At 47.5% G+C, this 11,397-nt stretch overlaps 1 protein-coding gene across 1 annotated transcript in view; it reads left to right on the top strand.

Moving 5' to 3' along the window:
- Positions 1–307: 307 nt before the first annotated feature.
- LOC132144903 (cytoplasmic dynein 1 heavy chain 1) overlaps positions 308–11,397 on the top strand; it is a 48,586-nt gene continuing 37,496 nt past the window's right edge. Inside the window, exons 1-18 of the mRNA XM_059555463.1 lie at positions 308–632; positions 3,218–3,305; positions 3,789–3,962; positions 4,043–4,298; positions 4,554–4,740; positions 4,814–5,085; positions 5,183–5,410; positions 5,620–6,696; positions 7,028–7,207; positions 7,282–7,431; positions 7,515–7,661; positions 8,199–8,339; positions 8,407–8,583; positions 8,665–8,775; positions 8,861–8,980; positions 9,051–9,290; positions 9,373–9,528; positions 10,808–10,921. Of these exons, the coding sequence (XP_059411446.1) occupies positions 380–632; positions 3,218–3,305; positions 3,789–3,962; positions 4,043–4,298; positions 4,554–4,740; positions 4,814–5,085; positions 5,183–5,410; positions 5,620–6,696; positions 7,028–7,207; positions 7,282–7,431; positions 7,515–7,661; positions 8,199–8,339; positions 8,407–8,583; positions 8,665–8,775; positions 8,861–8,980; positions 9,051–9,290; positions 9,373–9,528; positions 10,808–10,921 (4,071 nt within the window). The 5' untranslated portion in view covers positions 308–379. The remainder of the gene's footprint in view (positions 633–3,217; positions 3,306–3,788; positions 3,963–4,042; positions 4,299–4,553; positions 4,741–4,813; positions 5,086–5,182; positions 5,411–5,619; positions 6,697–7,027; positions 7,208–7,281; positions 7,432–7,514; positions 7,662–8,198; positions 8,340–8,406; positions 8,584–8,664; positions 8,776–8,860; positions 8,981–9,050; positions 9,291–9,372; positions 9,529–10,807; positions 10,922–11,397) is intronic.

Raw genomic sequence — 11,397 nt, 5'->3', positions numbered from 1 at the left:
ACAAATTCACATGTATCAATAGCATCAGCTGATATGAGATTAATATTATAACGGGCACCATAACATTATTTTCATATGCATTGTTTATTTTATTGTTTGTTTGTTTTTTCGTATATTTGCAGCAGAAACGGTTTTTCTTTGTTGGAGTAGATACGCGAGCGCGTGACGCTTCTCGGCTTTCTGGGATTTGTAGTTCTCGTGTCACGTTCACTCGTTTGTTCGGCCGGTGGAAAAACTACATATCACAGACTTCCGTAAAACAATAAGGTTCGGCGACGCGCGGGGCGCTGGTCATTCCGGTGATGAGTCGGAGTCCGTGATACAGCGGATCTCTCTCACAGCTCCATCATCGGCTCTTTGCGCTTCGCTGCGGCGGGAAATGTCTGACGGTGGCGGAGGAGAGGACGGCGGCGGCGGGATGGAGGTCTCTGCCGCTGTACAGACGGTAGCGGACGCGTCGGTTCTGCAGAAACACATCCGAAAGCTCGTGCCGCTGCTGCTGGAAGATGGCGGCGACGCGCCCGCTTCTCTCGAGAGCGCGCTGGAGGAGAAGAGCGCGCTCGAGCAGATGAGAAAGTTCCTCTCAGATCCTCAGATTCACTCGATTCTGGTGGAACGGAACGCGCTGAAAGGTTAAAAGTCGCACGGCATGATCATGCATTAAACGCACATTAAGGGTTAAAGTCGCTCACACGTGTGATTAAGCTCAGATGACCTGCATCTCGATATCTGGGCGCGGTTTTGCTGTGACTGTCATCGATCTAATGATATTTTACTACAATCAATCATCGCAGGGTCTGTGTAGTCCCGCCCTGTTTGATACTGATACTGCCAACTGTCAAAATTATTGTTCACCATATGTTAATTTCAGAAACCGTGGTGTAAAGAGGCTGACGGTGAAAGTGACTAATAAGTGATTGATGCGCGTTCAGGGCGTGTTTGCTGCACTGCAGATCAGTGACGTCACGATCGACGCCATCTGATCGAGACTGTGTGTGTGTGTGTGTGTGTGTGTGTGTGTGTGTGTGTGTGTGTGTTCAGACTCCAGCAGTAACACACAAACAGCGGATGCTGAATTCGGGATTTGACGGTATCAGATTCAGCATGGATCACGGTATTATCGCGGTATTGAAATAAGTTACAATTGTTGTAATACAGTAACACCTGTTGGGTTTAATAGCTTTTTCTTATAACAAACACAAGTGAACGTTCCAAACAGATTAAAGTGCAAAATAATTCAAAAGATCAATAGCTGACACATGACAATAATGGATTGTAATGTGTCACAGCTAATGGATTAACATTAGAAATGAGCAATAACTACATTTGCTACAGAAGTTTTTATTCTTTGTTTAAGAAATACAGCTTTTCGTGTTATCTTGGGTTCATTAAATAATACAGTTACAACTTTTAATAAAATTTAATGTTAAATTTAATAATTTTTCTCTGGTAGTTTGTGTTAATTAATGAATTAACTAATAGAGGCTTAATGGAAAGGGCATATCTAGGGCATGTTGTAGTTCAGATTAAAATGTAAAAGTTTGAAAATAAATATCCTGTTAAGTCTAATTCAGGTGTTCAGTGATGTGAAGAACACTGTAGTAAACACGAGTCTGAACGCGTTTCAATCCTTCAGTCCTGTTCAGGGTTGCCAGGTGTTCACAACAGATCCCTCCCAGTCATGTTCCAGGAGATAAATATCATCAGGTTACTGCGAACACAACCGTGTTAAAGATGCCTGATCCACGGGAAAACTGCAGACTTGGCAACACTGCTGTTGTGTTTACGGTGTTACCGGGGCAACAACTCCCTCAGCGCCCCCTGCTGTCAGAGACAGACCGCTCTTCAGTGCACTGCTGTGTATTTAAACAGCTGATGTGGAAACATTTCTTAAAATTTATTCATTGGTTATAATGAGGAATAATTTGTAATTATTTATTCACTGTATTTTGAAGCGCCAGTATATTTAGTCTAGGGCTGGGCGATATACAAAAAAAAATGATATCTCGATATTGTCAAATTTTTTACGATATTCGATATATATCTTGATATGTTTGCATTTAAATAATAAAAAATAAAACACGATTTTCTTTTGCCCATTAAAAAAAAAAAAAAAACATTTAGATTAAACAGCTAATTTAAGCAGTTAAAAAATCTAGACCAAGAGATCACTTACTGCTTTTTATTAAATGAATACATGTAGGCATATATGTAACTGAAGCAGTGCAAATTAAGTAACCGTTACAGAAAGTGCATTCTGTCAACTTTTTAGTGCATGCAATTCACAATTTAAACTATGCAACTGGGATAAGTATTTTATTTTAATTTTTTAACAAGTTTTTAAGCTAAGAACACAAGTCTGTCAACTGTCTGTGGTTTTAAGAGAAGCTCTGTGGCATGAAACTATGTTCTTACTGACACTAAAAACCCTCTTAGATGGGGAGCTAGTTGCTGAAGCACATAGCTATTTCTTATATATTAATATATATAAATGAATACCAAAGACTTTCGCATTCACTCTGTCTATATTATGGAAACTGGTAAACATATCAGTGAAATTCCCCAATAGTAATTCCAAATGGCCATAGCCTATGTTTCTCTATTCAAACATCAGCGGTCGAGTAAGTGCATTTATTTTGCGATCACAAATGCAAACAATACAGTTGAGATCTCACGACAGAACACAGACCGGCTGAACGACGCTTTCATTAGATCGCTCAATTCCAGCTTGTTAGTGTTTTCAGATTATCGTCAGCGGCTCTTCCGGAATGAGGAGTGAGCGCGTGCGCATGGTTGCCAGATTGCTTAAAATAAGCAAACACCGGGAAGAAAATGTATCCTTGTAACAGTGGAGCTCTGATTCTGAGATTTAAACTCTTGTTATCTGGCAACCGCTATCATTACAGCTCTCGTAGTAGAGGGGCGTAGAGCAGTCAGCAGTTACAGGTTCCTTTTTTGGACATTCGGCGCGTTCTTTTGGGAAAGTATGCTTGAATTTGAAATATTCGATATTCCCGATATATTCAAATTGTACATCGTCGTCAAAATTATTCCGATAGTATCGCTAATATTCGATATATCGCCCAGCCCTAATTTAGTCTATACATGCTGCTGATTTTATTTCACATGCTCATGTTTTCATGTCAGACGATACGCTGAATGTTCAAATAAAGACGAGCTGATTGATCACTAATGGTTGTTTGTTGTTGTTCTGCAGAGGATGTAGGAGATGAAGGAGAGGAAGAGCGCGAGTGCATTTCCTACAGCATCAGCATCGACATCCACTACGGGCTCAAATCAAACAGGTGTGTGTGTGTGTGTGTGTGTGTGTGTGTGAAGCTGATGACTCTCTGTGTGTGTGTGTGTGTGTGTGTGTGAAGCTGATGACTCTCTGTGTGTGTGTGTGTGAAGCTGATGACTCTCTGTGGGTGTGTGTGTGTGTGTGTGTGTGTGTGTGTGAAGCTGATGACTCTCTGTGTGTGTGTGTGTGTGTGTGTGTGTGTGTGTGTGTGTGTGTGTGTGAAGCTGATGACTCTCTGTGTGTGTGTGTGTGTGTGTGTGTGTGTGTGTGTGTGAAGCTGATGACTCTCTGTGGGTGTGTGTGTGTGTGTGTGAAGCTGATGACTCTCTGTGTGTGTGTGTGTGAAGCTGATGACTCTCTGTGGGTGTGTGTGTGTGTGTGTGTGTGTGAAGCTGATGACTCTCTGTGTGTGTGTGTGTGTGTGTGTGAAGCTGATGACTCTCTGTGTGTGTGTTCTTGTGTTCTGATGATAACCGTGCTCTTCCAGCCTGGCTCTGATCAAGCGGACCGCAGTGATCGATGCAGATAAACCCATCTCCACTCAGGTGCGAGTCCTGACTCTGAGCGAAGACTCTCCGTACGAGACGCTGCACTCCTTCATCAGCAATGCTGTGGCTCCCTACTTCAAGTCCTACATCCGAGAGTCTGGTAAAGCTGACAGGTGAGGTCCGCTCGGAGCGTGAGAGAGAGAGAGTCAGGTGAGAGCCGGTCCTCACGGTGTGTGTGTGTGTGTGTGTGCAGGGATGGGGATAAGATGGCTCCTTCGGTGGAGAAGAAGATCGCGGAGCTGGAGATGGGCTTACTGCACCTGCAGCAGAACATCGAGATCCCCGAGATCAGCCTGCTCATACACCCCATCATCACCAACGTGGCCAAGCAGTGCTACGAGCGCGGAGACAAGCCCAAGGTCACAGACTTCGGAGATAAAGTGGAGGATCCCAGCTTCCTGAACCAGCTTCAGTCCGGAGTCAACCGCTGGATCCGGGAGATACAGAAGGTTTGACACACGCTGTGCTTCAGATGCAGTCTCTGTACTACTGCAGATAAACACAGGGCTGGAGATCAGCAGACAGCTCATCTATCCTGGTTCTGTACCAAATGGAAATTATTATTTTATTTTTTGATTGTCTTAAGGTTCTCTGAATTGTTAAATTCTCCTCCCTGAAGATGATCTGACCGTGACGAGCTCACCTGGAGTGTGTTTTGTGCAGGCCTAGCCTACGGTTGATCTGGACTTCTTTGTGTGTTTCAGGTGACTAAACTGGACCGAGACCCGGCGTCTGGAACGGCTCTGCAGGAGATCAGCTTCTGGCTGAACCTGGAGCGAGCTCTGAACCGCATCCAGGAGAAGAGAGAGAGTCCCGAGGTGCTGCTGACGCTCGACATCCTCAAACACGGCAAACGCTTCCACGCCACGGTCAGCTTCGACACAGATACGGGTGAGCCGTCTGTCCGAGGGAGATCTCACGCTGTGCTCCATGACGCTTGTGACCGCTCTGCTGTTTCTCTCAGGTCTGAAGCAGGCTGTGGAGACGGTGAACGACTACAACCCTCTGATGAAGGACTTCCCTCTCAACGATCTCCTGTCGGCCACTGAGCTGGACAAGATCCGGCAGGCGCTGGTGGCCATCTTCACTCACCTGCGCAAGATCCGAAACACCAAGTACCCCATCCAGCGTGCGCTGCGTCTGGTGGAGGCCATCTCTAGAGACCTGAGCTCTCAGCTGCTCAAAGTGCTGGGCACTCGCAAGCTCATGCATGTAGCATACGAGGAGTTTGAGAAGGTACTCGCCCCTCGGCTTGAGAATAACACACGTGTGCTCTAGAACCAAACCAGATCGCAGATTAGAGTTTAGGAAGTCTTGTTTGCCTCCTGTGCAGGTGATGGTGGCGTGTTTCGAGGTCTTCCAGACATGGGAGGACGAGTACGAGAAGCTGCAGGTGCTGCTGAGGGACATTGTGAAGAGGAAGAGGGAGGAGAATCTGAAGATGGTGTGGCGTCTCAGTCCGGCGCACAGGAAGCTCCAGTCCCGCTTGGACCACATGAGACGCTTCAGACGACAGCACGAGCAGCTGAGAGCCGTCATCGTCCGAGTGCTCCGACCTCAGGTGTGACCCGACGGCTTCTGATCGTTCTGATCAGCCAACCAATCATAAAGCTTCGAAGCGTGTAGAGCTGACTGCAGTGATTCGGATGAGCCTGTGATATTTATCTGTTATCTACAGTAACACACCCTGGAGTCTGCTGACTGACTGACCAATCAGAATAGAGTATTCTACAGAATAAGAAAGCTAATGAAGTCTATGTGTCTCTCCAGGTGTCTGCCGTTACCCAGCATGCTCAGGGAAAGACGGCGGAGCCCGACGATATGAAGGTGGCCGAGGTGCTCTTGGATGCCGCAGACGTCAACGCCATCGAGGAGGTCAATCTGGCCTACGAAAACGTGAAGGAAGTGGACGGACTGGACGTGTCGAAGGAGGGAGTGGAGGCCTGGGAAGCAGCCATGAAGCGCTACGACGAGCGCATCGACCGCGTGGAGACACGCATCACAGCACGCCTGCGCGACCAGCTGGGCACCGCCAAGAACGCCAACGAGATGTTCCGCATCTTCTCCCGCTTCAATGCCCTGTTCGTGCGGCCGCACATCCGCGGAGCCATCCGAGAGTACCAGACGCAGCTCATCCAGCGCGTCAAAGACGACATCGAGGCTCTGCACGACAAGTTCAAGGTGCAGTATCCTCAGAGCCAGTCCTGCAAGATGAGCCACGTGCGAGACCTGCCTCCCGTCTCCGGCTCCATCATCTGGGCCAAGCAGATCGACCGGCAGCTGACGGCCTACATGAAGCGCGTGGAAGACGTCCTGGGCAAGGGCTGGGAGAACCACGTGGAGGGTCTGAAGCTCAAGCAGGACGGAGACAGCTTCCGCGCCAAGCTCAACACGCAGGAGATCTTCGAGGACTGGGCGAGGAAGGTCCAGCAGCGTAACCTGGGCGTGTCCGGCCGCATCTTCACCATCGAGAACACACGCGCCCGCGGACGCACCGGCACCCTGCTTAAGCTCAAGGTCAACTTCCTGCCCGAGATCATCACGCTCTCCAAAGAGGTGCGCAACCTGAAGTGGCTGAGCTTCCGCGTGCCGCTGGCCATCGTCAACAAAGCCCATCAGGCCAATCAGCTGTACCCCTTCGCCATCTCGCTCATCGAGAGCGTGCGCACCTACGAGCGCACCTGTGAGAAGGTGGAGGAGAGGATGTCCATCTCGCTGCTGGTGGCCGGCCTGAAGAAGGAAGTGCAGGCGCTCATCACCGAGGGCATCTCGCTGGTCTGGGAGTCCTACAAGCTCGACCCCTACGTCCAGCGTCTGGCCGAAACCGTCTTCAACTTCCAAGAAAAGGTAGAGCAGCTCAAGACAGTTTGACACCAGCCTGATGATTGGATACACACACACACACACACACACACACTCCAAGTCTTGAGAAACACCACTGATAGATGTTGAAAAGGGAAGCGTCAATTTGAGGTTAAGCTTTGTTGGCGATTTCCTAATCTATGATTATATATATTAACTAGGCCTATTTATTTTGTGCTGTTCAACAGTGTTTTAATCTTTATTTAATTCACCGAGCTGCTGTGTTGTGTGTGTCCATGATTGGGTTGGTGGTGTAGATGTGTGTTTAGAGTCGGGGTCAGAAGAGATGTGACTGTCGTGTGTGTGTGACTCTCAGGTGGATGATCTTCTTCTGATCGAGGAGAAGATTGATCTGGAGGTGCGCTCGCTGGAGACCTGCATGTACGAGCACAAGATGTTCACCGAGATCCTCAACCGCATCCAGAAGGCTGTGGACGACCTGAACCTGCACTCGTACTCCAACCTGCCCATCTGGGTCAATAAACTGGACATCGAGGTGAGTCCAGCTGCACAGAAGCACAGAGTGTCCGGAGAGCGGTGTTTGATCAGATGTGATGGTGTTTCCTGTAGATCGAGCGCATCCTTGGGGTGCGTCTCCAGGCGGGTCTCAAAGCCTGGACGCAGGTTCTCCAGGGACAGATGGAGGACAGGGCTGATGTGGACATGGACACTGAGGCTCCTCAAGTCAGTCACAAGCCCGGAGGAGAACCCAAGATCAAGGCAAGAAGTCCTCCTGTAGTTCTGAGTCTGTCTGCACTGAGGATTCGTGACTTCACCCTCAAACGTTTTCTTCGTCCAAACAGAATGTCGTCCATGAACTGAGGATCACAAACCAGGTGATCTATCTGAACCCGCCGATCGAAGACTGCCGCTACAGGCTTTACCAGGAGATGTTCGCTTGGAAGACGGTCATCCTGTCTCTACCCAGAATCCAGAGTCAGAGATATCAGGTCTGTGTTTGTCTTCGGTTCAGGGACAGTTCACCCAAAAATGATCATTCTGCAGTAATCGCTCAATCGCTGTTTAAACTACTAATAGATGTTAGTATAACGGCTTGTAAGCAAAATCTACGTAATATCACATTTACATCAGAAAAAAACATTCTGTGACCATAAACTGTTTAGTGAGGTATACAGGTTGATGATTGATCAGGATGATTTTTGGCATTTTTTTATTAATCTCCATCCACAAGTGAACATGTCATCAGCATGAGAAGAAAATTATTTATTGTGAGTTAAACGTACACAAACTTAGCAATTTGTAATATAATATTGAGTATTTTTGCTCAAGTTTGTGTGTCTGAGCAACACAGTGTTTCAATTCTGAATGAATGACTAATGACTCGCTCATTAAAACTGTCGTTTACCGTCATCTACCGGTGGTTTGGTTTCATATTTAAAAGTATTGTATTACTTGCATGTTCAAAAATATTTAAAACATAGATTTTTCTAAAAGTATTTTGTCTTGACTGTTTGCTCTTCTCTCAGGTGGGTGTTCACTACGAGTTATCAGAAGAGGAGAAGTTCTACAGGAACGCTCTGACCAGGATGCCTGATGGTCCGTCTGCGCTGGAGGAAGCTTATAACGCAGTGAAGGAGATCGTGTCTGAGGTGGAGCAGTACGTGAAGGTAATGCTTCTCTCAGAGTGAGTGAGCAAGCGTGTTCAGACGCAGGACTGACTGTGTTTCTCTTCAGGTGTGGCTCCAGTACCAGTGTCTGTGGGACATGCAGCCCGAGAACATCTACAGCCGTCTGGGAGAAGATCTCAACAAGTGGCAGGCGCTGCTCGTGCAAATCCGCAAAGCTCGAGGCACGTTTGACAACGCCGAGACCAGGAAGGAGTTCGGGCCGGCCGTCATCGACTACGGCAAGGTCAGGAGGAAGCGGCTCACGGTTGGGTCACGAGGAGTCTCTCCACACACGCTCACGTGTCTCTCTTTACGTCTGCTTTAGGTTCAGTCCAAGGTCAATCTGAAGTACGACTCGTGGCATAAGGAGGTGCTCAGTAAGTTTGGACAGATGTTGGGCAACAACATGCAGGACTTCCACTCGCAGATCTCCAAGGTGTGCGCCGAGCTCTCGCTGAAGGCACAGCTCATGTTTGTGTGCTCAAGTGAATGTTCTGAAGTCTTCTGTGTCTCTCTCACAGTCTCGTCAAGAGCTGGAGCAGCATTCGGTGGATACGGCCAGCACCTCTGATGCCGTGACCTTCATCACGTACGTGCAGGCGCTCAAACGCAAGATCAAACAGTTCGAGAAGCAAGTGGATGTGAGTACAGTCTAGGTCTTAAACACGCTTCTCTGCAGGAAACGTCATTAACGTGTTTGGTCCTCCGCAGCTGTTCCGCAACGGCCAGCGTCTGCTGGAGAAACAGCGCTTCCAGTTCCCTTCCTCCTGGCTGTACATCGATAACATCGAGGGCGAGTGGGGCGCCTTCAGCGACATCATGAAGCGCAAAGACACGGCCATCCAGCAGCAGGTGGCCAACCTCCAGATGAAGATCGTGCAGGAGGACCGCGCCGTGGAGAACCGCACCACAGACCTGCTGTCGGACTGGGAGAAGACCAAACCTGTGGCAGTACGTGTGTGTGAGAGAGATCTGAGAGAGGTCTGGTGTTGGCAGCTCTCGTTCAGTGTTTGTCTGCTTGTCGTCGCTGCAGGGCAGTCTGCGTCCAGAAGAAGCGCTGCAGTCGCTCACCATCTACGAGGGCAAGTTCGGCCGGCTGAAGGACGACAGAGAGAAGTGTGCGAAGGCCAAAGAGGCGCTGGAGCTGACGGACACAGGTCTGCTGAGCAGCAGCGAGGAGAGAGTCCAGGTGAAGCGCTTCAGACCTCGCTCATAACAGAGTTTAACAGAGACACAACCAGCTAACAATCACGGAGTTCATCATCTATGAGCGTCGATGAACCCTGACGGCTTGATATCATCATACTTTCCCCATTTGATAAATCACAGTACATTAACTCCTTAAGATTTCTGAAATTTCCAATACAGATGCAAACGAGGCATCAATCTAATTAAATATGTACTAATATGCAGAAATCTGAACGCTGGATAAAGTCAGGTTCAAAATTCTTGTTTGATATTGTTGAAATGGAGTTAAAGTTTTTCTTGGGGAGAATTTGGATTTCTCTTTTTATCCATTAATCAGAAAATACTCTCAGCAGATAGAAAACAAGCGCATTTTAACCATGATTTTTGGAGTGAAATGTTGTATCAATCAGTGAGAAAGAGAAATTAACAAACTTTTAGAATATAGAGAGGAATAAAACTAAAATTTATGATACTGACAAAAAAAAAACGGAATTAGATTTGACATTATTGAAAAGGCATCCTTATAGCTTGGACAATTTCTTTGTGAAATTGAAATGTCAAATAACTAGGCTAAATTGAAATTGTAAAACTTATTCCAAATCCAATCAAATAATACAAAAAAAATCTCTATCTATGCCAAAGGCTTTGTTCTTTTCATTCAAACTTTGAGGCAACTGCTGCATGTCAATCACAGCATGAACCGTTTTAAAGCTAAATTATATCGTATAATTTGACATTTTAAAACAATGATCAGACTTTATTTATGTGAAACTGTTACATAAATCATATGAGCGAGACTCGAACAGCAGAAGCTCTGAATGAAATGCAGTTTCAGTCTCTGCCAGCAGGAGGCGCTCATGCAGCAGCAGATACAGCGTTTCTTCCGTTACTGCTGTACAGAGATCAGATGAAAAGAAAATATAATTGATACTTTTCAGCTGACAGTTTTCCTCAGAGATAATTCATATTAACTCCTCCCAAAATGTATCACGATTCGTCTGAATCTGAACTGATGTGAATCAGCACATATTTGTACCGGTGCATTGTTACATCCCTAATGGATTGATATTGACATCTAGACAGACTCAAGTAGATAAATTGCAATAAAATAAACCATTAAATGTGTATTAAGGAAAAACAGAGCTTAAAACGGTCCAGTGCATTAAAACACGCTGGGTTCAGTTAGCTTAATGTTTTCAGAAATCGCTGTGAGATCACACTTTTTTGCAGACCTTCTTCTGCTCATCGTGCTGTTGTTCACGCGTGTGTTGTGTTGTCAGGTGGCTCTGGAGGAGCTGCAGGATCTGAAGGGGGTTTGGTCGGAGCTGTCGAAGGTCTGGGAGCAGATCGATCAGATGAAGGAGCAGCCGTGGGTCTCTGTGCAGCCGCGTAAGGTGAGACACACACACCTGCGTCTCCTGAGACACACACACCCTGCGTCTCCTGAGACACACACACCCTGCGTCTCCTGAGACACACACACCCTGCGTCTCCTGAGACACACACACCCTGCGTCCCCTGAGACACACACACCCTGCGTCCCCTGAGACACACACACCCTGCGTCCCCTGAGACACACACACCCTGCGTCCCCTGAGACACACACACCCTGCGTCCCCTGAGACACACACACCCTGCGTCCCCTGAGACACACACACCCTGCGTCCCCTGAGACACACACACCCTGCGTCCCCTGAGACACACACACCCTGCGTCCCCTGAGACACACACACCCTGCGTCTCCTGAGACACAAACACCTCCGTCTCCTGAGACACAAACACCTCCGTCTCCTGAGACACACACACCCTGCGTCTCCTGAGACACACACCTCCGCCTCCTGAGACACACACCTGCGTCTCCTGAGACACA

The sequence above is a fragment of the Carassius carassius genome, chromosome 8 (genome assembly GCF_963082965.1).
Source record: "Carassius carassius chromosome 8, fCarCar2.1, whole genome shotgun sequence".
Lineage (NCBI taxonomy): Eukaryota > Metazoa > Chordata > Actinopteri > Cypriniformes > Cyprinidae > Carassius > Carassius carassius.
Note: the sequence above shows the minus strand (reverse complement) of the source record. Positions and strands in the feature narration are given on the sequence as shown.